This window comes from Pararge aegeria, chromosome 12 (assembly GCF_905163445.1).
Source record: "Pararge aegeria chromosome 12, ilParAegt1.1, whole genome shotgun sequence".
NCBI classification, from domain to species: domain Eukaryota; kingdom Metazoa; phylum Arthropoda; class Insecta; order Lepidoptera; family Nymphalidae; genus Pararge; species Pararge aegeria.
The window spans coordinates 18,067,061-18,094,812 of NC_053191.1; the positions used below are offsets into that span (position 1 = coordinate 18,067,061).

The window sequence follows — 27,752 nt, forward strand, 5'->3', positions numbered from 1 at the left end:
GTTCAAAGAACATCCTTATAAGTACATCATCTTATATACACCTCTATAACATTAGTTTAAATGGTATATAAGCACAAATATCATCAAATCAGTTACATTCTGTATACACTTTTATCAATAAACTGTAAACAATATTCTATCAAAAGATAGGCATAATCAAATTTTTTTATAATTAAAGTTAAAGAGACCAAAAAAAATTTTCATTAAAATTCCACACCATTTAACATATTACAACAATATAATACTTCTAATTAAGTAAAATGATTAATTTTCAACAATGTAAATCAAAAATACTCATTTTCATTTATCTTGTACATTTTAACATGTACAATCACAATCCAAATATTTCCATCTCAATATAAATCTCAAACAATTTATCCATTTGCCTCCAGTCCAACTTTATCAAAATATACACATAATTATATTTCTCCTCAATTCTGTTATTTGCATTGTTAGTCTCATTTAGTCACAGATGCAATAGGTACAGTCTAAATATGCCAAGGCAATTCGAACAATGTGCAATACAAGTCTCAACAGCTCCTTACTCACAAACACTGAAGCTTAATCAGCTGTGGGCAAGAACCTGACACATGACTTACTTAGCCAATACCAAAACACCAACTCCTACTGATGATATCAACATAATCATCACCCACTGGTGATATTCATATTCTTTTCACTGTCCAAGTCAAGTAATATATAAGATAAATATAAATAAATTAAAATAAAAACGCTAAGATGGAATTATTTCTATTATGGAGGGTTTACCTCTTTTTTTTTATCATATCATCAAAAAAGCCAAGGTTTATGTTTAATTGTTATTTCTATTATTCAAAGATTATTTCAATCTATACATCAATAAAATCACCCGTTTAACAGAATCATTTATCATACAAGGACTATTAAAATTTCAAATAGAAATTGAAAATTTAAACAACTGTAGACCTAAGTATAATATAATTATTTATAATGCAACTAATATATTTTCCTTTGCAGCAGCAACATTAATTTAGTTTATATTTGTATTTATTCTTAGATAATTTTAAGAACTTCTCTAATCATCATACTGAAAGATTACTAACCTAACCCATAACATTTAAGCTGACTCCCAATTATTTTCTTCGCACAATCCAACATAGACACTAAACTATTTCATTTAGCTATTCAGTAGTAATTTTCCCTATATGTATTGTTCTGATACATAATCATATTCTATTCTATTCTACCAACAAAATTTTTTTTTTTTTTTGTTTTGTTTTATGTGTATTCTTTTATATTTTCTGAATAATTTACATAATCTCTCCTATCTCGGCTTTCCTGACAAGTACTTCGATCTCGAAGTACATAGAAAAGTTCCTAAATAAAAGTTAACAGCTCGGCTAACCTGACTAGTTGCTCAATATAAACTTGAAATCTTGTATGTAATAAATAAGAATCAAAAGAAAAATCTATTACACATTCCGTTCGGCTAACCTGACCAGTTAAATTATTTTAACCTGGACAGTCTAATAAAATAAAACTTAGCACAAATTCCATTTGGCTAACCTGATTAATTAAATAAAATAATTCAAATTAATCAAACTTATCACACATTCTGTTTGGCTAACTTGACTAGTTGGTTTATAACAAACAAAACAAATATAAATCAAATCTATTTTTGACTCCAAGTAAAAAAGAGCCACTAGGCCAGTTTCAAATAATAAGTACCATCTTTGCAAAGTAGAAACAACAAAAATAAAAAATAAAAATATCACATCAATTGGTTCTCCGGACCACATATCCTTATATAGAATTTCAACAAGCATGGTGCTTTGTCTCCAGAGTGTTTCTGTTTCAGCACGTAGCAGCAAAAAGTTGAGGCATCATTAAAAACATCAAACTCTTTACTATGTCCACATTTGACGGGATGGTTCTAAAAAAAGTAAATCTGCATTAGAGAAAGGCATAAATTGGACATGAATAGGATCCAACTTCTGATGCTAAAAAAATATAGAGAATGGAAGGCCCAGGTATTCACTTATTCACTATAATACCCACAATGTTCAGGATGGCACTTAGATCTTTCATTAATTAACAGTATTATTGAAGCTAAATACCTAGTTTCTCATATTAAAGTATTAATTTTATAAAAGACATCATTAAAGCCCACCAACCTGCTTTAGAGCAGTGTTGTGGGTCTGTACTCTATAAACCTGACTTCCCAAGGAGTGAAATAAAACAACTAGACTGACTCTAATACTGTATATTAGGCTTCTCTATAATTCATATTACTTATTACCTTCAAATGACTCTACTACCAGTTCGGAATGCTGTCTTCGGCAGAGAAGACCACTGGCAAGAAACTCTACCGTTGCTCTTTTATTCAATCAATTAAAACAAGACTTATAAACACAATTACAACATTATCATATGTTATAACGCTAGGCCCTTTGATACAAAACATATAAGACAGGTCAAACATAACTACTATTATCACTAATAACATCAGGACTTTTGAAACAAATTGTTTGTATAGAGCAACGTATGCTACATAAGCTATCTGTATGAAATAATGCTAGGGCTCCATATATGATACCTGAATAACCCAAAGGATATAAGAGATATACTTATCTGATGCTACATCAGGTACAACCATAGTACCAACAACTTTTAACAACTTATCTCAACTCCATCACCAGTATATGCGACTCTTGTTTTGCCACAACAATATTTCGTTAAGTATGTCGTTTCCATTATAAATCATCTATTCCCAATTTGTAACGTTCTATCCACAATACTTTACTTAATCTTCTATTCTCAATTCATTAATTTAAATCCGTCCTCACTTTTCTTTGCCGCCAATCTAACTTGTCAAACCCGCGTCCCCCGCCATAGATCCTATACTTTTATTTGACAGTCTACTAAAGTCCATTATTCTATTTTCAATACATTATCAATGAGTATACAAACTATGATTTGTTGATATATTTAATATAATCATCGTGTTTATCATAGATAAAGTGCTGTAATTCCCTATTTCCTAACACACGCAGTAACGTGCGTAGAGGGTATGCACAGGGTATGCAGATGATATAAAATGAAGAAAATCTCAAGTACGAGCTATAAAAACTTAAGGGTAGGCTTTCTATAACTCTTACAAAGCCTATCCTTAAGTTTTATAACTCGTACTGGAGATTTTTTTCCTTTTATATAATCTGATCGCTTAGTGCATTCCCTGTATGCGCGCCACTGTATGCACGTCTACGATGCTTACGGGCATCACTACACACCTACACACTTCTCCACACTTACGTGTCCTAACGTAAGTGCGAGAGAAATAGACAGATAAATATTTTATTTATTTATTTATACTCTTTATTCGCACACAAAAAATAAAGAAGAAGAATAAAAAAAACACAGACAGAAGCAGTACACAAAAGGCGGCCTTATCGCTTAGTAGCGATCTCTAATTTTAAATCATAAATATAATTTACTAGCTGTTGCCCGCGACTTCGTCTGCGTTTGATTTTGTTTTTTGATGTGGCATTCAATTAATTAGTAGTTCTAAAGTATTCAGTATTGCTAAGCCTTAAGAGGGATTGCTGCCCTCTATCTCCAACCACATTCATCAGATCTACACAAAGTTTGGGCAAAATTAAACACATATTATAACCTCTATAGTACAAAAATAATTATTTAAATCGGTTATAATTTGTTGGGAGTTATGGTGTAAAATAGTCAAACACTTTCATCCCCACTCCCAAAGGAACCGAGCTTAATGTCGGGATAAAAAGTATCCTATATTACTTCTTACACTTCAAAAATATGTGTACAAAGTTTCATGAGTATTGGTTAAGTAGTTTTTGCGTGAAAGCGTAACAAACAAACTTACATTGCCATTTATAATATTAGTAGGGATAGGGATGATAAGCCTCAGTTTAAAATGTAAGTACTACAGCCATGCTTATTTCTGTCTCCATGAATTGCTGTGTTCCGGTCTGAAGGGGGTGGTTGCAGGTAAATTTACAGGAACATGGGGCGAAACCCCTAGGCTTCCGGATGATGGACACGGACAGGGCGGCACGTTGCAGCAGGACGTTCGAAGTTTATACGCGTTGGTTTTCTTTGAATGGGTTTCTCACTTACCATCAGTTGGGCCATCTGGGGTCTAAAATAATATTAAAGTATAAAAACCTCTCATGTTATCCCGCTATCGTCTTAGAATGCATATTATATCAAATACATATTTTTTTGATGCATGTAAAATTTTGGAACCGTTGGGATTTGAAACCGCATCTCTCCGGAAATCGCTACTGGCGGTGGTTTCTTAATGATAAGGTTGTTAGAAAGCAAGCTGCTCCGCTTTCTTCTCTCACAAGCTAGGAAAACGAAATGTTAAATTGCAAATGTAGGAAAATAGCAACTGCTGAGTTTCATGCCGGCTACTTCTTGGTAGAGTCGTCTGCCTTCCGCATCGGTGGTAGAGTCACTACGAACAGACAAACAAGTTTCAAAAGTGCATATAGAGTAAACCTACAAATCATCATCATATCAACCCATTGCCGGCCCACTACAGCACGGGTCTCCTCCCTCAATAAAAAGGGGTTAAGGCCGTAATCTATCACGCTAGCCCAGTGCGGATTGGTGGACTTCCCACACCTTTGAGAACATTATGGAGACCTCTCGGGTAAGCAGTTTTCCTCGCGATGTTTGCCTTCACCGTTGAAGCAAGTGATATTTCAAATGTATAACACGCACATAACTTAGAAAGGTTTATTACTTAGGTCGTGCCGGGATTCGATCTCGCTCCCCCGAAATCTAGCTATTCGCTTCAATCTAAAAATTAATTACCTTAAAGTATTACCTTTTATTTTTAAAATTAAATATATAAACTCGCTAGGAATTATCCGATAATTCTCACATGTGTTGAAAGAAAATACTCTTTCGGTCTTCGGTCGTTTTAGTATTTGTTAATAATTCCCTGCAGTCGTGATTAGAGTTCAATCAATGTAACGCAACCTACCTCAACAGTCTACAGGTTATCGACCCCTGCGGTCAGCAAGCTACATTTGCGGTTTACCTATCACGTTACCAGGTGCATTGCTTGGTTACATTGGTCTAGTATTTCATAATTACTATGAGTTAATTGCCATTAAAATACTTCAAGAGTCATCACGTTTTAGCGTTTGTGGCAGAGCACGTCCGGGAAGTACTGTCGCCATGATTAGTTTTGTGGCAAAGCAGAATTGTTGCAATGTTGTGTTCCGGTCTAAAAAGCATGGTTGTTGGTGTTATAACAGGAACATGAGGATTAAAACCTACGCCTTGATGGACACAGGGCGGGACGTTGAAGGAAGCATTCCTGGCCCTGCGAAGTGTCGCTCTGATATAGTCCTTTAATTGCATTAGTCAGTTAGAACTTAGTTTGCCCAAGACATTTCATTGTCTACTAGCTGTTGTTTTTTGATGTGTTATTCAATTTAGTTGTAGTTCTAAAAAATTAAAGTATTCAATATCGGTAAGCCTTAAATGAGGGGTTTGCTGCTGTCCGCTGAGGAGTTCTGACATTATCTCTAACCACATTAATCAGATTTACATAAAGTTTGGGCAAAATTAAACACATATAACCTCTATACTTCAAAAATAATTATTTAAATCGGTTATAATTTCAAACACTTTCATCTTGTTTCCCAAAGGAACCGAGCTTAATGTCGGGATAAAAAGTATCCAATATTCACTTCCATGAATATGTGTACAAAGTTTCATGAGGATCGGTTAAGTAGTTTTTGCGTGAAAACGTAACGAACAAACTTACATTGACATTTATAATATTAGTAGGGAAAGGAATAGGGATACGCGAAATCCCTCTATCACAGTATATATTATATGTTACGTTTTTTTTAAACAAATTACGGAATAGATTCTTGCTAACGTTTCTGGATGAATTCAGATACACCTAGATATATCACGCTTCGTTTGAGGACCTGTAACAAAAAATAGTCGGCAGCAGATCTGCTGATATCTTTTGAATTAAAATGCGGGCGACTTGGGTCATCTTTAGGCAGCGAGACGCTTTGCAATATCTTCCCATCCGAAATTCCTCAGTGGCTGAAGACAAAAGTATTCGAACAGTGCTTGTTGCCAGTGATGACTTACGGATCTGAAACGTGCTCGCTAAGTATGGGCCTCATTAGAAGGCTAGAGTCACTTAGCGGGCGCTGGGGAAAGCTATGCTGTTAGAATCTATACATGACTAAATTCGTTGATCGAAGATTTGTAGAACCAGAGTTACCGACATAGTAGTCACGAGTCGTACAGCCGATGCGCGGGCCACACAGCTCGAGAACTTCCATCCCATCAGGAGACATTTATCTCCCCGGGGAAAGTATAAAATTATATCTTCTCCCACTTATCAACTCTCCGAGCTGTAGCGGATTGGTGGATACCTGTAAAATAAACGGGGGTAAATTTCTAAAATTAACTTTTGCCGTGCTTAGGCAGTTGGTTGTGACGATGATCAGGTGACCTTTGTTTGCTGAGATAGATGATGATGTAAAGCATATATATTACATGGAATAGAGAGTGAGTCTGTTCTTAGAGCTATTATAATGTCATCTACTCCATCAAGCGGAACCGGCCGTCTGTCCATTGTTTACAATAGTTCACTTCCGTCGCGTGAGCGACATGCTAATGGGTTTGGAAAGTTTGCCTTTATTGAACGTCTTTGACGATCTTTGTGATGGACCCAGAGTTATTATATGTTTCGCAATAGGTTCCGGGTATGTTCTGATTCAGTACCCTAATTTCAAAATAAAATGTTTATCGGTTGCGATTAAAGTACATCGATATATATCGATTTGCTGGTAAAAAATTCTAAAATATATTTGTACTCTATGCAGTTCTATTGGTGGTTTTCAGTAGGTGGAAGTATATCGTTTTTGATACATACGATACTTACCGGATATTTTTTCTTATATACTATCGATGTTTGTAATAATAAATGTGGTCAATAAATATTGATGATTCAATACATAAATATTTTTTTGTAAGCTCACCGTAGGGCTAATAAAATTATAATTAAGCTAAAAACACTTTAGAGCGGTGGCATTCGTGACATTCGATCAACTCGTACGAAACGTTTTCCCACTTTTCTGGTAGTGGTTCGCACTAAGGTATGACGCATTTCTAGTCTCTGTTTCCATTCACATGTACCTACCACCTAGAGACACAGTACAAGGCGAGAGCGAATAGGGAATTTCTAGGCGAGATTATAAAAAGAGAAGACAATACGCAACGTAGGAAGTATCAAATAAGTAATCCGATAAAAATTTAATAGGCTGTAACATTAATGTAGGTTTTTCATTAAATGACGAATTCTGTTATCAAGGTCAGTAGACATCTGCAAAATTTTATGGACCATCATAAGCTATGATTTGTCAAAGGCCAGAAGATATAGATATAACATACCTACTTACGCGTGTTGTGGCGAGTCAGTATGAAAAGATATTAAAGCCGTTTTGCCCGGACATATCATATTAGATAACAAGAGTGACAGGTCACCACAGCTGTTCGCGCTGCGTGTAGAAATATTCAATAGGTATCTATCGACTTCTGCTAAAGCCATTCTAGATTTACTACTATCAGGTCAGCAGTAATCTCTAGCAAATGAAATCATTAATATGCTAGCTGAATAAATACTAATTATAATTTTTGGCTTTTCTCAGGACCAGAAAATCTACGACGAACCATGCGAGATATCTCGGCCTCCGACGCCAGAAATACCTAAAACGGAGTTCCAAAAACTGAGACAAAACTTCGAAAACGCCTCCCAAAAAGTCAAGAAACTAAAAGAGGAGAAACCGTTGACGCAGCCACTTAAACCGATTTTGAGTAAGAAAGTGTGGAAATCAACAGAAAATGTTTCGGATGATTTCAGGAAGGCTAAGAGGGCGGTGGAGAAGAAGTTCGCAACTGAAACTAAGAGGTACAAGAAGAATGAAGCTAAAATGATGTTCAGTTTGCCCAAGAGAGATAGCCAGCTGGACGTTGATCGGGAAAATGTGAGTATGGCTTTTGTCTGTAGTTAACTTTTTTGATCCCAGACGCATAAAACGACGGGGTATTATTACTTTGACTGTGTGCGTGTGTGTGTGGTGTGTGTGTGTGTGCGTGTGTTTGTCTGTCTGTGGCATCGTATTCCCGAACGGATGAATCGCTTTTAATCTTGTTTTTTTTTATTTAGAAGGTGAATTAATCGGGAGTGTAGTAGATAAAAGTACACTTTATTAAAAATAGGGGATTTTGAAATTTTTAATTCATATTTTATTTGTGCAAACATGTTCCGGGTCTTTTAGATGCAAGGTGAACTAGCTTAAGAATCTTGGATCAGAAAATCCAGCGTTAATGAATACCCAATCAAGCTTCATTATCAGAGCTGGATCACAATGTGTCAACAAAATAGAGACCAATCAAACAAAATTGGAGTTAGAGTTAGTTGAATAAAGTAATAAAGGCTACTTTTTATCCAAAGAAAACACCGTTCTCACGGGATTTCTAAAATACAGTAACAAGCGCGGACGAAGAACGCAAGCAACACAAAAAAATAGGTTGTAAACTAGGTCTCAAATTATGTAGCCTTTTTTTTTTGATCCACTTGAAGTTATCCCTAGACTTGATGATGCAGTCTAAGAGAGTAAAAGGCCGGTACTTTTTAGAGGTATCGCAGTTATATTAAACCCGTACCTCGAATTGGTTTCTACGCGACATCGTGCATCATACCGTACCTTCCTTGTTGGTAGGACAATAACAGCCTTAGTGTTAGTTTTCAAATTCCACATTCGAGTTCTGTAATTTTTTTTAGAAAACTACACGTCAAAGTTTGATCTCATCGTTATAATAATCAAACCAATGCCGGGCCACTACGAGGCACGGGTCTCTTATCAGAATAAGGAGGGTTAAAGCCATCGTCCACCACGCTGGCCAGGCGCTGATTTGTAGACCTCCCACTGCTTAGTGAACGTTATGGAAAACTCTCGGGCGTTCTGGTTTCCTTTAACGTTAAGCAGGCGAAATTTTAAATTCATTCAATTAAAATGTGTGAGCCGTCACGGGACGCCTGGCAGATGTGAAACATCGAAATGGTTTTCTGCAAGTTATTGCAGATATTGCATAATTAAAAGATAAAGCATTACAAATTTGTTCCATAAATTAAAAAAAAAACACCATTTGGAAAACCACCCCTTTTGTAAGTCGGTTAATAATGACTGTTTTTTACAAAATTATTATTCATTTTTAATATTACATACGAAATACGAAGCGTCGCCACGGCCTGTGTCGCCACGCCGATAATCAGGTTTATCAAAAAAGCACATAACTCCGGGGATCGAACTCGGTCACACCGAAAAGGAGGCTGAAGCTCTAACCGCTAGGCTATTACCGCATATGGAATATTTGACGTCATTGAAGCTCTGTCACACTAACGTAACACTAAGGACTCTGAACCTGAAAGACGAGGGAAGTAAGATTACCGTACACCGTAACCCTAACGCACTGTATTTAATGACTCCCAGATGTTGAAGTACTTTAATTACAATAGTTCTTTGTTTGTTTCGAGCCATGTGAGATACACTGTGCAGTCATTAGCTTATACACTACGATGTATCAATACAGTTTATATCGACGTTACCGCCTCGCAGGCTCACTTACACACATAGGTCAATCAAGTTAAGTTTAAAAATAGGTCAGAAGTAAAAAAAATAGGTCAATCGAGTTAAGTTTAAAATTACTGCATGTGCCCTGCTACTTCGCCCGGGGTGATTACGGGACACCTTACTGCTACATTGTCTACAACTTCTTAAATTAATTAGATGTGAAACGTAACGTTTTTTCAATAGTACTGGAACTACTATTTGAAATCTTCAATCACGTTAACATTGCCAATCGCAAATGCCCCTCCCGAGGACCTGCTCACGTTTTGCCTCGTTTAAAATACTTCCCTTTAACAAATGACAGCATTAATAATGTGTGGCTCAACAGCAGCACTACATAAAGTACATAATAGTCGATATCGCTGGCGGCTGGTCCCAACTTGACAGCCAGTTGGCGCAGTGCGCAGCGACCCTGCTTTTTGCGTCCAAGGCCGTGGGTTCGATTCCCACAACCGGAGATGTTTGTGTGATGAACATGAATGTTTTTCAGTGTCTGGGTGTTTATCTGTATATTATACGTATTTATGTGTATGTTATATTCATAAAAATATTCATCAGTCATCTTAGTACCCATGACACAAGCTACGCATACTTTGGGGCCAGATGGCGATGTGTGTGTTGTCGTAGTATATTATTATATATATTAACTTGACCCCAGTGGCGTGCACCGGGTTCCTTACCAGGGTATGCATTCAGCAGGTCAATTGCATAAAAAGGGCGAAAATCCTCCTTCTATACGAGTTACATGTACATTTTAGGGTAGGCAGTGCTTTTGTAAATGTATGAAATGCATGCCACGGCTTGACCCTAGTCAGTAAATGGATGGGTGCCCGTTTATGGAAGTTTAAAAGAATAATCGTTAAAGGAAGAATCAGTGCTGTTACCGTCGCGGCCCGCGGACCATTGTTTAACCTTTGTTATTATAGGAATAATAAGTAATTCAATTGCGAGAATATCACCAACATCACAAATTAATAACAATTATTATACATGTATACTTTAAGAGCATGCAAGAGAATAGTGTATCTTATTATGATGTTGCGAAGGTCGAAAGTTCAATACGTCAATCGATTACCGGCATACCATTGCTAGTGAAAGGGATGCAACTAGAAAGTTTGCTTAAGTTGAATAGAGATAGATGCGCCATTACTTAAACTAATTGTTTATTGTACAGGCGCATAGAAAATACTAAAATAATTTTCCTTATTCAATACGATGTACTTTTTAATCGACGTCAACAAGCTGTTCCATTTGACGTGTTAGTGGGTATGAACGGAAAGATCCTGACGATTGCCGCGATGTTACAATCAAATCGTAACTTTTGAAAAAAAAAATGATTAAATAAATAACTCCACCAATGTCAACTGGGCCAGCCTGGTGGAATACGGCCTTAACCCTTTCTCACTGTGGGAGACCCGTGTCCCTTAGTGGGCCGTTAATGGGTTGTCATGATGATGATGATGAAATAAAAAGCAGAATAGCACATTGAAGTCGGTTTTGTGTTCTGTAAGTTCGTTAACGCACCTTTTTAGGTTGATCGGGATGTGTACCTAACTTTATAAAACTGAAACGAGCAAGCGAGTGGAAACAGCCAACCATTGAGATGCGAGGCTGGTTGCCATAGCAACGATGTCTATGGGAACACCTCATCCTCCCATAACAACTCAACCTTATTTTTTTTTAAACCGCTGTTATTGATTTTTTTGCAAATATTTATGTCTCAACTCAACACAAAAGGTGTTGATTAACATTGACCATGGCCGAAATATTGTGTTGCTTACCTTCACCGAATAATTGCTTATTATTTCAGACCTATTAGCTTAAACATTAATTGTTTTATAATTTTGTAATTACACATGTCCTATACATATTATGAAATTCCAAGCTAGCTTTACTTTGTTCCGTGTAACACTACGTTCTTGAAAGTAGGTTTTAGTAATTCTGAAAATAAAAAGATTTATAGTTTTTCTGAAAGAGATTACTCGTGGAAAAACGAATTGTAGATAGAAGTGAGATGAAGGAGAGGAGGAGATATTTTGGGTGACTCTACTTTTCATCTTACACCAAGAACTTAAGTGAAGTACGGAAACAAAAAGCAGGTCTTAGAACCTTTTACGTGATATTAGTTATTTAGTTAATAGAAACCTACTGCTTAGTTTCCTAATACAAACAATAATTAGCTTATCTTTGTGACTGTACAAACCTAACGCAAAATAGTCACCATTATCTGTGAGTCAGGCTCGACGTAAAAAAGGCACGAAACGTCGTAATAGAGCGGTTATATGGTGCCATCCCAGATCTATGTCATCTTTAACTGTAAACGAAGGAATGGAACGGGCCGTAAAGTTGTACTGGGAAACTGTGTTCACACTAGATGGCGCTCTATGGATTTCGTATTATTTGTAACTAACTTTCACGCGATTGAAAAGTATTAAGTCAATAAAAAAAACACGAAAACAGTTGTGAAAAGCTATTAAGTTAAAATTTGGCTAAGTTATTGTAACTTTTTTTTACATTATTTTCTTTTTTCTACTATTTTACAGGACTTTATATTCCTCTGTTTGGTCCTTGAATGTTTATCAAGAAACAAATCCTATTTCTACCGTAGTTGATTCCTAAAAAGATAACATGAAACTATCGTAATGAAATCCATGTAAGCCCACCATAAACCCAAGCCCAAGGATTTCGCGAACTATCGTGTTAGTTGAAAATTGACCGGCGATGCGCTCTGGTTTACTCCGGCGCCATTTTGAAAAAACCGCGGTTTTCCGCGCAAATGTCAGTGACGCCATGTTTGATCTCTCTAGCAAAGGTTTTCCGACAAAGGCAGTTCATAAAATAAATGTCAGATAACGGACGGGTGTTATAGTGTTTTTGGATAGAAACAGGACTGTGAAGTTTTAGTGTTGTGTGGTTTGTGTTTTATTTTATTTGATACTGTTTAGGGAATTACATAATATTTGTTTACATAGAAAAAAAAGTAATTGTTTTTGTGATGTGATGTGTGTGTACGTTATTATAGCAACAATTAGAGAAAGTGATGGTCATCGATTAAAAACGTTATCGATAATTTCTTTTGGTAAGAAACATTCATAACTTATCTAATATAATAATTGAAATAACGTTAAGAATTAAGAAAAAGACTGAAATCCGAAAGGTGTTGAGAAGAGATTGAACCAGGTGTAGTTATAATTGTTTTCAACAAGCTTTTTCCACTTCACCACTTAAGTTTTATATTAAAAGTTGAATGGATTGACAATGACCTCTTGTTTTATAATTTGTTGCACTTTTCTTATGTCGTTGGGCTGTTGGGGCTTGTATTACATTTTAAAAACTGTGAAGTAATGTTATTCTTTAGCTAACGTGTCAGATGAAACAAAATTCAAGAGAGCTGTTGAGTCATTCACTCGGAGTGTTTGATTCGCGACCGGCATACATAATAATGAGTTGCACTGTCTTGTTTAACTGGCACTGCGAAGTGTTATGTTCTTTGTTAGGCTTGTACACGTGTTAAAAATGCATGTTTGATAGCTCATCTAGGAAAGTAATACTGTCATGCATATTTCTGCCGCTCAGCTATATGCTGTGTTCTGGTCTGAAGGGCTTGGTGGTTGCCGGTGTATTAACAGACACTTGAGCCGTTGACGGACGCAGGGTGGCTCGATGCCGGAGCTGTTCCTTGCATGGTCTGCGAAGTTTTGTTTAAAGGCGATGCTTTACCACTTTAGGTGGGCCATCTGCTGGGTTCATCAGTTAATTCACCAGCATCATCACAACAACCCATTAACGGCCCACTATAGAGCACGGTCCTTCTCCCACAGTGATTAGGGGGTATGGTAGTCAATCATGTTGGCCCAATGCGGATTGGTGAACTCCACAAACCTAGAACATATGTTAAACTCTCAGGCATGCAGGTTTCCTCCCGATGTTTTCCTTCACAGTTAAAGCAATTGATATTTTAATTACTAACACACACAAGATATAATAGTGAGAGGTTCGTGCTGGGATTCGAACTCGGCCCCCCGAAAGTGTAGTCCAGCTCCTACCCAATGCGCTATCATCGCTTGAATCAATGACTTTTTGCTATAAAAATATACTCAGGGAGGGAAAACAAATTTGTGCATCTTCTTCGATAAAAATAAATTAAAAAAAAAACAATGTTTTGCGTAGTTATGACGCAAACGTAAAAAGTACACTGTTTACTAAGCTGTTGCTTTGAGTACAAGGGATTTGCTTCTGTCGTTTTGGAATTATATCGTAAGGACATACGAGTACACCTCTAAATTATAATTTCCTACTTGCTTTGAAATTTGTCTAAACTTTCGAGGTTATGTTAACCAAGTATAACGTAATATAACTGGATTATAAATTTAAAAAACATGTATTGGAATGGTGAAACCGTTGTATGAGAAGTGCGAAGATTTTAGAATTTTGTGAATTTCCATTTCAGACATCGCAAACAATGTTTGTTTTCTAAAATGTATTTCCATTTAACATTAACATAAGTGTCTCGCTACTAGAAAATGACTCCTTGGGATCGTCCAATGCTTGTATATAATGTAATAAGTTTTCCAAACGGGTCGTCAGTACATCAGTAACAAAGGTTTTAATAATTAATCATTGAAGACTTCCCAGTATTTTTTTGCTTATTAATTGTGCGAAGACCGTGCGGAGAAACGTGACCAGTCTTTATTTAGTTGGGTAATAATAATCATAAACAATTATGGGTCATTACGAGTCACGTGGACGATGGGAATCTTGTTTAAAATAGCAAATAATGTGGATATGTTGATATCAGGATTTAACGAGAAATCTAAACACCTTCCGTAAGACGTGAGTTGAATACTGCCCAGGAACCACATAGATAGTAACGTTTAACTTTCTAAATACATGTAGATTCTTGTCAAACTGAGCCTCGAATTGTAATTAAATTTCGATGCTATGCTACTAGTTAAGGAGCCGGGCTGTGGGAAAAAGATTCAGAGAGAACGCTCATCGAAAACGAAGCTCTGACACTACGCGATGTGCTGGGGTATATTGTGCGAATCAAAATGTGATAAAAAAAACTGTTTTTCCGTGATAAAAAGTAGCCTATGTCACTCTCCGTCCTTTTAAGTAAAGGAATTAATTTAATTTTTCTATTCCAAGAATTAAGTTGAATGGTTGCTTAAGTTAGTTAGGACGAAAAGTAAGAACCAACAAACAAGCACATTTATAATATAAGTTAAGATTACTTAGATTAAGATCTTGGAGATGTCTCTTAAAAATTTCAAAGTTTGTATCAAACGTAAGCTTATAGAAAAGTCTATTATAGTATAAAGGACTACGTGATCGATTAAAAGCTTGCGTGTGAATTATGGCCCTAACCAGGTTGCTCTTCTAATAATTTTAAATGACATGAGATGGTGATAACAAAAAAACGTCCGGCTAAGTTTCTTGGTGGCTTCTTCTTAGACAAAAACGCGTTTCGAACCACCGTAGCTTTCGTTTTAAGTTACGAATATGGTTATCTCCATCATCTCACTATCGTGTACACATTACTCATGTAATGTACGTATCAAAAGTGCCACCTATGGGCCTACTTGAATAAAGATATTTTTTGACTTTGACATTGACTTGATAAAGGCGAAGAACGGCAATTAGTTTATACAAATCCCTATAATAAATAATTAACATTTTATTTTAAAGCATGGAAGTCTTTTTGTCATCATTTATTTGTTGTCTTGGAAATACTTCCTCAGTGGCCCATTACGTCAAAATACCTACTTAAAGCTTATCGCGTTAAAAATAATAAAGTAAATACACTAAAATAACAGTAGCATTAATTTTTCCACTTTGGTATTCTTTTAACTAATATTTTACTCTCGATAACAAACCAGATAAGGGTGGTGACATCACTATTATGTGACGTGTTTATTCTTAACACTGATAACAAATTATTTTAAGATAACCAAAAGTACTAAAAGAGTGTGTGTACTTATGTACACGCGTTAGAAGTTATACTTCTTTGGCGTATGGAAAAAAAATAACTAAAACGCAGTAGTGATTAACGATAAATATTAAAATTAATCAAAAAGATTTTATTTAAATAAAAAAGGTTTTATTAACGTGTTATATTTATCGATTCACACTCTTGTACTGTTACGTCTTGTAAACACGTGTTCTAAATATAAAAAACTAGAATATACAACTTGAACATATAGTCTAGTCGACAAGTTGAAAATGGTACAAAATAGAGATACTGCTCTTAAAATTACGTGCGATAGCTCATTGGATCCGGAATGACGTCTAGAAAAATGTGCTAAAAGCGTGTATTAGCACATAAAAAATTGCAAAAGTTATAAACAATTAAAGATGAAAAAAAAATGGCATTTCGTTTTTTGCCAATATTTCATAAACTATTAATATTTAAGAAATTTCAAAAAAAGATTCTGAAAGAGGAGGAAATTTCCAATAAAAAACTCCTAACTCCCGGAACTCTATCTCCATTATTTATAATTTTAATTTAACGCTGAAGATAGGTCCGCGCGCGACATTTTTAGGTTGTGCGCTCGGCGTCAAAAGCGAGTACGGCACATTAATTAATTTATTTAAGGTATTGAATATTTTTTTTTTTATTTGAAAAAATTATAATGTGTTCTGAACACTATAAATAATTCATTCCCGTTGGAAATTTTACTTAAAGTTAATTTTTCAACAAGTTAAACAATTGTTAACTAACGAAATTTTCTCGAGATTACCGTCTTAATTGTAAGTGAAAAAAAATGTTTAAATAATGGTCGTAAAAAATTTTCGCTTCGTAGAGCCTTTCTTACATACATACTTAACAAGATCGTACCATAAAAGTTAAAAAAATATTTATACTTTGTTTATAACAATTTTTTTACTTGAACAAAAACTTAAAAATCCAAGTAATGTTGTTAAAAAAATTTTTTTTTTTTCTAAATCATCATATTATCGTTTTTTTATTAATACAAGATATTAATTGATTTGCAAAAAAAATTTTTCCCGCCATTTGTTGATAAATTTTTTATAAACAAATTGATTAAATCAATATTTTTAAAAAAATTTTTTTCACAACTTTATTACATTATAAATATTATGAGTTTTAAAAAAAAAATTTTTCCTTAATAACAATTTTTAATTGTTTATAATCGTTTTTTTCATATTTCTATTGTTTAAATAATTAGTTAAGAAATAATTTTTTTTCTAAAAATCATAATTGACAGTCCTCTATAAAGTAACAAAAAAAAAAATTTTTTTTATTAACAATTCTATTGTTTATTAACTTACCAATTTGTTATAAACAAATTTTCAACTTTTTTTTATTTTTTTTCTAAAACTTCTAAAATTAACAAAAACAACCATATATAACAAAGTATAAAAAAAAAATTTTTTCAATTTTTTATTGTACTTTTAAAAAACACGTGTTACAAAAGTTGCAGCGGCTGCTTCGTTTGTCTATTAAAAAACTGAAATAACTTTTAAACTATTAGAAATACAAAAATAAACATTCTAGTCGATTTTATAAACAGTTAAACGATCTTTTAAATAAATTATTCAAAAAAATTTTAGTTATTACTAATTTATTGTTACGCGCATTTGTTTATAAAAACTTTTTTTTTTTTCGATGTTTTTCGAACTTTCGTGACTCCTAACTTTTTAAATAATGCAGATACGGTTACAGACCTTCAAGACTATTTTGTTAAGTAATAAAATATATAAACGTTGTAGTTATTTATTTATAAATCATGTCATTTTTTAATTAATTATTGGCATTTTTCTCTAAATTTTTTTTCATTTCATAAAAAATTAATGTCGATTACTATCCATTCGTTTATCACAAGCAAAAATTTATACAAGCAATGTTAGGATATAATTGTATTGTTAAAAAAAAATTTGATTTTGATTAATAACAGAATTTTATTTGCATGAATTACAAAAATAATAAAATTTGCATTCTCATCTTCGTCGGTTGTATCGTCATCATCACTCTCTTGCAATTCAGCATCTTCTGTAGCATTCGTTGATTTTTTCTTTTGATTCAATTTTGTTTTATTCTTATGTGCATCGTACATCATCAGCTCTTCTAGAAACGTATCTAAATATGTTGGTATATCTCCCTGAGCAGTCTCAAGGAAGCTAGTCGACGATGGAAATGTTTTGACATTGAACTGTGTACCTTTAATCTGCTTTCGTATTAGTTCAGCCGCAGTTCGAATTATACGAATGTGTTCATCATCTTTACACTGCTCATGGTGCATATACCACAAATCATCGAGAGGTAAATCACCAGTTCCACAATATGTTACAATACTCTTCAGGCCCACCCCAGTAATCGTGATATCATTGCCGAAATGTTTTCGTAAATTACTGATCAAAGTTGATGGTTTTGGCTTGTATTCCATATTTTTTATCAATTCCGATAGTGTTAATTGGCATTCTAAATTGTTTTCAATGAAATGAAAAATAAATATCAATGAACTTTCAAGTGGTGAATCTTCTTGATCACTTGCATTAGTTGGAATTTTTTTTAAATCATTGAGACACGTACAATGATAACGCGCTTTTGCTTCTGTTAATGACTGTACACGTAAAATTAAATCTGTGACTTGACTTCCCAGTAAGTCATTACGCAGTTTTGCAACTTCTAATAACTTTTCTTTTACTTCGTCGGAACTTATAATACATTTTTTACGTATACTTTGATAATAATCTTTTTGGCAAATTAAACATAATTTTTTATAATCGAAAGTACTTGAAAAACTACGAGTTGATACTTCGGATGAATTAGAAGACCCTGTAGGCTTTATTTGCAACTAAATAAGCTACTCGACACTTCTCATGAACTTTAATTTCAGACTGACCTTCCAATAGTTTATATTTATTGTCCCCTATTTTTTTACTATTTTCACACATTGAACTTATTTCACGTTCTTTAACTAACGTCCACTCGTGAGAAGAACTAATGAGTTTTTTTTCACAAAGAAAACATTTCACTGAGAAGTCCATTGTTATAAAATATTAAACTGTTAAGAGAAAAATATCAAACAATCCTTCAGAATAAATTAAACACGTGGCACTTCAGTTAATAATATTTTATAGAAATCGATTTTACTTCGATGTACTAAAAATTCAATGTCTTTTTGATGGAATGAAAAATTAATTTCAACAAAACTTCATGCAATCACATCAATACTAAATAAAATTTTTTAATACACCATGAGGCTTATACACTGAACTGTTTTTGGTAACTGTAAGATCGACTATGAGCCACGTTTTCAACTGAAGCAGGTATAGACTATAAGCCACGTCAGCAAAGAAAGCAGGTAACAGAAGGGACAAGATTCAAAGGTCGGACAGAAAAAATGGGCTCTAAAAGAAGCAGCTGTTCATTGTTAAGTACAGAACTCGAAATAAATGATGAATATTACAAGAAAAATAATAACTGTGAGAAACGAGAGAACCGTAAAAGAGAAAAAATGCCAATAATTAATTAAAAAATGACATGATTTATAAATAAATAACTACAACGTTTATATATTTTATTACTTAACAAAATAGTCTTGAAGGTCTGTAACCGTATCTGCATTATTTAAAAAGTTAGGAGTCACGAAAGTTCGAAAAACATCGAAAAGAATATAAGTTTTTATAAACAAATGCGCGTAACAATAAATTAGTAATAACTAAAATTTTTTTGAATAATTCATTTAAAAGATCGTTTAACTGTTTATAAAATCGACTAGAATGTTTATTTTTGTATCTCTAATAGTTTAAAAGTTATTTCAGTTTTTTAGTAGACAAACGAAGCAGCCGCTGCAACTTTTGTAACACGTGTTTTTTAAAAGTACAATAAAAAATTGAAAAAATTTTTTTTTTATACTTTGTTATATATGGTTGTTTTTGTTAATTTTAGAAGTTTTAGAAAAAAAATTAAAAAAAGTTGAAAATTTGTTTATAACAAATTGGTAAGTTAATAAACAATAGAATTGTTAATAAAAAAAAAATTTTTTTTTGTTACTTTATAGAGGAATGTCAATTATGATTTTTAGAAAAAAAAAAATTTCTTAACTAATTATTTAAACAATAGAAATATAAAAAAAACGATTATAAACAATTAAAAGTTGTTATTAAGGAAAAATTTTTTTTAAAAAATCATAATATTTATAATGTAATAAAGTTGTGAAAAAAAAATTTTTAAAAATATTGATTTAATCAATTTGTTTATAAAAAATTTATCAACAAATGGCGGGAAAAATTTTTTTTGCAAATCAATTAATATCTTGTATTAATAAAAAAACGATAATATGATGATTTAGAAAAAAAAAAAATTTTTTAACAACATTACTTGGATTTTTAAGTTTTTGTTCAAGTAAAAAAATTGTTATAAACAAAGTATAAATATTTTTTTAACTTTTATGGCACGATCTTGTTAAGTATGTATGTAAGAAAGGCTCTACGAAGCGAAAATTTTTTACGACCATTATTTAAACATTTTTTTTCACTTACAATTAAGACGGTAGTTCGAGAAAATTTCGTTAGTTAACAATTGTTTAACTTGTTGAAAAATTAACTTTAAGTAAAATTTCCAACGGGAATGAATTATTTATAGTGTTCAGAACACACCATAATTTTTTCAAATAAAAAAAAAAATATTTAATACCTTAAATAAATTAATTAATGTGCCGTACTCGCTTTTGACGCCGCGCGCGCAACCTAAAAATGTCGCGCGCGGACCTATCTTCAGCGTTAAATTAAAATTATAAATAATGGAGATAGAGTTCCGGGAGTTAGGAGTTTTTTATTGGAAATTTCCTCCTCTTTCAGAATCTTTTTTTGAAATTTCTTAAATATTAATAGTTTATGAAATATTGGCAAAAAACGAAATGCCATTTTTTTTTCATCTTTAATTGTTTATAACTTTTGCAATTTTTTATGTGCATACACGCTTTTAGCACATTTTTCTAGACGTCATTCCGGATCCAATGAGCTATCGCACGTAGTTTTAAGAGCAGTATCTCTATTTTGTACCATTTTCAACTTGTCGACTAGACTAATAGTTATTTATTTTAATGCAACTTACAACTAACTTTACGATGTAGAATTCAGGTGTCGGTGTGCGCGCATCGTAAAAATTCACTCTCATCATTTTTCTCCAATGCGCCAAACGAAGTATAACTTCAAAAAACAATTTAAACATTGATAGACTAACGCTTAACCACGATCTCACCTGATGGAAAGTGTAGCTGTGGCCTAATATGGGACGCTCTTGCCTAGAAAATGCCTAGTCATCCGTGTTTTAACGATGCCCAGGTTGTAAGAATTAGGAAACACAGAACTCGGGAGGGCGTTTCACACCCCAGCCATGCGTTTAAGAAAAGAAGACCAATCGCTTCGAGCGAGTTCTTGGGATAGGGATGAAAACCCGCCCGATCTCTTGGAGAGCGATGGAGAATGGCGAATGTCACATTGGAATTCCATTTTATTCTAATTATAATTTCGAAAAAAATTATAATTTCCACTACAAGTTATCCTTATACTGCAATCTCACTTAATTTTCATAATATGATATAGAATTCCGCTAAGTAACGCCTGCTTCTATCCCATATATATCATATATATTATATTAAACTGATAACTCTAATTATGTTGGTTTCATACGCGGCAGCGTAACGGTACGCTCAGTCGCCCCTAGCACATATTTGGCAGGGTGGTTACTAGACACGGTCCAAGCCTGAGAACATTCAGAAATTACAAAGTTGCCCCTGCCGGATATCAAACCTGGGACAAACTTGTCGACAAAAAAATTTCTTTAGGAAGGATATACAATGTTTTACAAAACTGTTAGTTATTTTGAGTAATAACTCTTTGCTTATAGGGGATGAAAGTTTTAGTGGGAATGAATTTCAAAATTCATTTATTTCAAGTAGGCCCAGTTTATAAGCACTTTTGAAACAAGTCAGTCTGTTCGTAGTGACTCTACCACCGGTTCGGAAGGTAAAATACAAATTGTAATCCCTATCTATCCCTACTAATATTATAAATGTCAATGTATGTTTGTTTGTTACGCTTTCACGCAAAAACTACTTAACCGATCCTCATGAAACTTTGTACACATATTCTTGGAAGTGTTAGAAGTAATATAGGATACTTTTTATCCCGACATTAAGCTCGGTTCCTTCGGGAGAGGGGATGAAAATGTGTGACTATTTTACACCATAACTCGAACAAAATATAACCGATTTAAATAATTATTTATGTACTATAGAGGTTATAATAGGTGTTTAATTTTGCCTAAACTTTGTGTAGATCTGATGAATGTGGTTGGAGATAGAGGACAGAACTCCTCAGCGGACATCAGCAAACCCCTCATTTAAGGTTTAGCGATACTGAATACATTAAATTTTTTTAACAAAATCAAATGCTGACGAAGTCGCGGGCAATAGATAGTAAATAATATTTATAACAATTTGTACGTAGCCGCGGGCCACAGTTAGTATGCTTAATAAGAACTTTGCTATGTAATCAAATGGCCTACAGTCATGGCTATTTGATGGCTGTAATAAATGGCGACGTGGGTGAGTCATGGTGTATTTCCGGCCTGTGACTCAAGGTCATGGGGTACTCTAACTTAGGTATGGCAAATGGAGGTTCTATACATGTATGTAGATACTGCATCTATGGAAAATCCCTTAGTTATTGGATAGAAGCAGGCGTTACTTTGCGGAAATCAATGATTACATAATTACAATTCAATTGAACAACTGTTAATTATCATTCATTCAATTGTTGTTCATTGTAAAGTCAACATCTCCTGAGTATGCTCCGGTTTCGGAGCGAAATGTGCGTAAAGGGTATATTGCCGAAGATCTGTTTGGTGTGGAGTATAAGGATTGAAGAAATTATAAATTACACCACACAGATTCTCCTGCTTTTCGCGGAGTATAGCAAATTAAGCTTAATTTTGATAATAAATCCCTAAGTATACGATTTGTAATCTTAGTGCCTACTACATACTGAATATAATTTAAATATATAAATAAGAACACCTCATCACAACGTAGTCATTTCAACCGCCTTATAGACAATGTTGAGATGCTCCCAAGGAGCATCCGGCTCCGCTTTCATCTCTCACAAGATAGAAAAATTAATTTTAAAATGTAAAATGTAAATTGTTGATGTTGGAAAAGAGCAACTGCTGAGTTTCTTGCCGGCTTCTTCTCGGTAGAATCTACCTTCCGAACCGGTGGTTGAGTCACTACACACAGACAGACTTGACGTTTAAAAAGTGCTTATATTAGGCCTACTTGAAATAAATGAATTTTGAAATTTTTGAATTCGACTAACGTCAATTTTATTAATTTAATTAGACTAACGTCAATTAAATTAATTTAATTCGACTAACGTCCTCTTGTAGAAAGTTTTAAAATCCTCGGTGCTAGGCCGCTTGTTTCCAGCGGCTCTCAGCGACTCGTTTGATGGCTGTCCATCTCGTTGGAGGTCGACCAACGCTGAATTTGCCGGTGCGGGGTCACCATTTCAGCACCTTGGTACCCCGACACCCATCAGTTGCTACTTCAGCTTCACGATTCGTTGGGCTATGTCGGTAACGCTAGTTCTTCTATGGAATTCCTCATTTATGATTTGATCACGTAGATATACTCCTAGCATAAATTTTCCCATCGCTCGCCAAGTTACTCTGAGTCGTAGTTCTTATGAAGCGACCACGTTTCGGATCCGTTAGTCCGGTCAAGAACATCTTACCTTACCTAGCGTAGAGGTAACTTGGTAATTGAACGAGAAAATTCTTATAACATAATCGTAGTTAACTATATAGCCAGATACCTATGTGGCAAGTACAACATATCTTTTTTGTCTGCAAAGAACTTTGCAGATTTAATCATAGTATATCTTGTTTGAACCTCAATTCATCTATACATATAATACAATTGGAGAGTCTTTGTAATATTGAAATACTACGATAACGAGATATTAAAATAAAATAAAAACTTATCATACGAAAAAAAATTCGATACGATACATACATCGCATACATATATATGTATGCATACGATGTATGTATGTATGCATATATCTTTGTCTGTCGGTCTGTCTGTTTGTTCTCTATTATCTCAAATAGATATAACACATAAACAAAAACCTAAAATTAAAATTTTAAGTTTTTGTTTATGTTTTGTATTATGTCAATGCCAAATATTCTTAAAGAAAATATAAAGTTCTTTAATAGGTATAAACCTGACTTTTAACCTTCGGCGATATAAATGTTTAACATTTTTTCATATCATAAGTTTTTATTTTATTTTAATCGGCACGGGTTATCATAATATCGAAACAATCAAAAGGTACAATCAAATGTGTCTTAATGCGAATAGTGTTACCAGTTTATTATTCACGAATCGGTGCCTTCAGCTCCCTTCCAGCTATAGTCAACTCTAACACCAAGTTGCTATAATTTTCCAATAAAGCTGTTTAAAGCCAGGAAACACGTAGGTACTTCCACGAAATGAGCTTTGAGAGAAGTCAAAAAAAAAAATAATGTACCAAACAAGGCCAGAAAGGCGGTTAAAAACATTTAAACATGCAAAGTATGGCGTTTGCATACTATTTACAGATTTGGTTGCAAAGGGACTAAAATGAAAAACAAGGGGATCTAACACTTTAGTTAGTTGCTTAGTTTGTTCGCATAAATCTCGTCCTTTATAGTTAGTTTTATAAAAAACGCTATTTCAATAAAATATTTAAATTTAGCTGCATATTTTTAATGTTTCTTATTTCGAAAATGGGACTTTTATGCAATCTTCATTCACCCCATGAGCCTGCTTAGATTAAACTGCTTGTATGTCGTGAAATTTGATTCAATCTTCCAAATATTAGCCCGATCAACCAGACAGACCAGTGGCGTGCACAAGGCGTTGTTACCAGGGTATGCATAAAGCAGTTACATGGCATAAAATTGAAAAATTCGAGTTATATAAGATAATTCGGGTATGCAGTGCTTTTGTGCATGTATGAAGTGCACGCCACTGAGACAGACAGACAATAAAATGCTGCGAGAACCGGACACACAGTCAGAATAGAATGCTGCGAGTGTTCTGCTGATTATGTCATGGTCCAAATTATCCTATGAACTTAATGAGAGGCGGTTTTTTCAAAGTCAGAGATAATTAGTTTATAAGTTCCGAGCCACGGAATCAATGCACGCAAGACCTTACGTCGTGGTTAAAAACTTTGACATACAAGGTAACAGAGGAGCTACTTAAAATCAGAAAATAATTAGTATGTACGCACTTTTCAAACAAACTCATACACACACACACACACAAAAGTACGCACACACGCACACATATATTTTGTTTTATCTTTTATGTATCGCGATGATTGTATTTTCCTAATTTCACGTTGTTGTAATGGGTCCGAAGGAAGGTGGCGACACTCGTAACACAAGTTACCTTAGTGCGACTGTTTAAACACTCCTTTGTGCACAAATCAATAGAGTATCACTGTGTCCATAAGGAGATTCCTGCTGTATACATTTTTCTATATGACATAAATAATTTATTGTTATAATATTATTATAAATTATGTAATTTGGTATGCATGTCACTTATGCTATGGAAAAGGACATGTACGCTCAAATAGTTCCCGTGGTAGGATTAAAAATTGTTAACGAGCGAAGATTTAATCCCAATTCTGAAGTCCACGCAGACATAGTCGCTGGCAGAAGCTATTTATCATAGATAATTAAAATAAAGAACTTCCCAAATCAAAACATTTAATCTGACACGCATTGAAATTTTAAGTTTTTTTTTTTTATCTCGCCGTTATAGTTATGAGAGTTGTGTACAAACTAATTAGCACAAATGTAAGTAACTCTCGATTTTTCAATAGGCACCGCTAAAAATTACTATCTTATTGCAGCCATTAAGATATGGCGGCAAACACGAAAGGCGTTAACTCATTTGTCTTTTGGTGTCACGGGGCGTCCGTCTGTCTGTCGGTTCAATGTTTTGGGCGTCGTTATAATTTTCCGATATCTATGTAGTGTTGTGAATAATCTATATCGATATTTGTTTAAAAAAGAAACTTGCACATACGAAAGTTTTGGTCAAGTTGCTCTCATTACAAACTTTTCTATTATGAAGTGTAGGTAATATTATTATGAATTCAATGTTCGCGAATCACATAAAATAATAATTAACTAAATGCATTTACAGATTAACTGGTTTTCGGAGATTATATCCATGTTAAGCATATTTAATATTGTATTTTTTTATTCCACATCAAGTTAGCTCTCGACTGCAATCTAACCAGCTGGTGAGCGATGATGCAGTCTAAGATGGTAAGGGGCTAACGTGTTAGGGATATGGCAGATATATTACTACCCCAATCGGTTTCCAAGCAACATCATATCGGAACGCTAAATCGCTTAGCGGCAGGTCTTTGCCGGGCATTTTTATGTCGACTATTTCAAAAAATTACTGAAAAAACTAGATCACTTTAAATAGTATCTCACTTGCTCTGTTACGAGACAAGACTTGCAACTGTCAAAATGCCGTTAATTAATTACTCCTTTATGTGCTTAATTAATCATCAGCAGTCACAATTGTTTATATTTGTGCAGTAATTACAATAAATTCCTGGTTAATTAGTTCACATTACAAAGACAGACGTGGCCATGTCGAATCATTCCATCGATAAAGGCACTCGTATATTTCCAAGTGTCGGACATCACTACGCGTTATCATAATTGTTGTTGTACAATGTTTGGTGACCTAGCCTCGATTGCGTCGAACGCTACAATATGCGAGAGTGAGCTAAGAAATGTTACATTTAAATCACAGTAAGCGTCACGAAAGTTGGCAACAATAGTAGAAAACAACTTATCGACCTATTTTGTCTGATGGGAGGCATATGCCTTGGCTACCATGGTCACCAGTTACCACTCTCCTGTATACCGATTTGAGATATGAATTTAATATAACTGCTGACATCTATCTATCTTCTGTGTATATATATAAAAGTGAAAGTGTGTGGGTATGTTCCGTATAGGCTCCGAAACGGCTGGTCCGATTTGTGGTTTAAGATCATTATTTCTCAAAAGAATTACAAAAAATTCGCTTAGTTGAGAAAACATTAAACTTAAAAATAAAAAAAAATGTGAGCGTACACTATAGAAGGTACATATAAATGTATAAATCATAACTTAATGCAGCTAAAAGAAAATGTTTGTACAATCGGGTAGTTTCACAAATATTACCGAGCAAAAACATCGACTTAAACAAAGATCATCGTTTACCGGAAACGACTTATTATTTATAAAGTAGAATTTTAATTTTTTCTCAAAAATAAATGTAGATTTAATCAAACTTTCAGGGAATCTCCGGATTGACCTGGCGAGTAATCCTGTAAAGTTTGGTGACGATCGGAGCACTCCTATTTTTGAACTGTCAAACTGTCTAATACAGCTTTTATTTACTATGATGATATTTTATTGTTGGGTGTACATGGGTGTAGATAATGATCTTCACCCGCTCGAGAAGAGAATAGAAAGAGAATGAATACGGAGAGAAATAAATGATTTAATATATTATGAGACTTAAATTAAAAATTGATAAATGTAAGTTTATTGTTTAAATGAAATAAAGCAAAATCTAGCCCGGCGAGGCGGGCTGAGTACGCTAGTACAGTATAGCTGTCAAACTGGTAGGTATCTTAGGCTTCCCGTACACACTAGCAATATTGTTATTATTATTCATTTTTTATTTAGCTACAAATTAGCCATTGGTTGCAACTTCACCAGGTGGTAAGTGATGATGCAGTCTAAGATCGTAGCGGGCTAACCGGTTAGGGAGTATGGTAGTCATATACCCTAATCGTTTCCTACGCGACATCGCGGAACACTAAATCGCTTAGCGGTACGTCTTTGTCGGTAGGGTGGTAACTAGCCAAGGCTACAGCCTCCCACCAGACCAGAGAAAATTCAGAAATCATAAATTCCCAAATTGCCCTTGCCGGGAAACGAACCCGGGACCTCCTACTTAAATT

The 27,752-nt window shown here is 34.2% G+C and overlaps 1 protein-coding gene across 2 annotated transcripts in view; it reads left to right on the top strand.

Moving 5' to 3' along the window:
* The window catches only part of LOC120627831 (DENN domain-containing protein 2B-like), a 71,150-nt gene that overhangs the window by 22,249 nt on the left and 21,149 nt on the right, over window positions 1-27,752 (top strand). Inside the window, exons 1-2 of one of the 2 annotated variants that reach the window (XM_039895904.1) lie at window positions 4,648-4,666; window positions 7,704-8,039. In XM_039895904.1, coding sequence (XP_039751838.1) covers window positions 4,652-4,666; window positions 7,704-8,039 — 351 coding nt within the window. In that variant the 5' untranslated portion in view covers window positions 4,648-4,651. Of the gene's footprint in view, window positions 1-4,647; window positions 4,667-7,703; window positions 8,040-27,752 lie in introns of those variants that run through there. The other variant, XM_039895903.1, reaches the window with a different exon arrangement.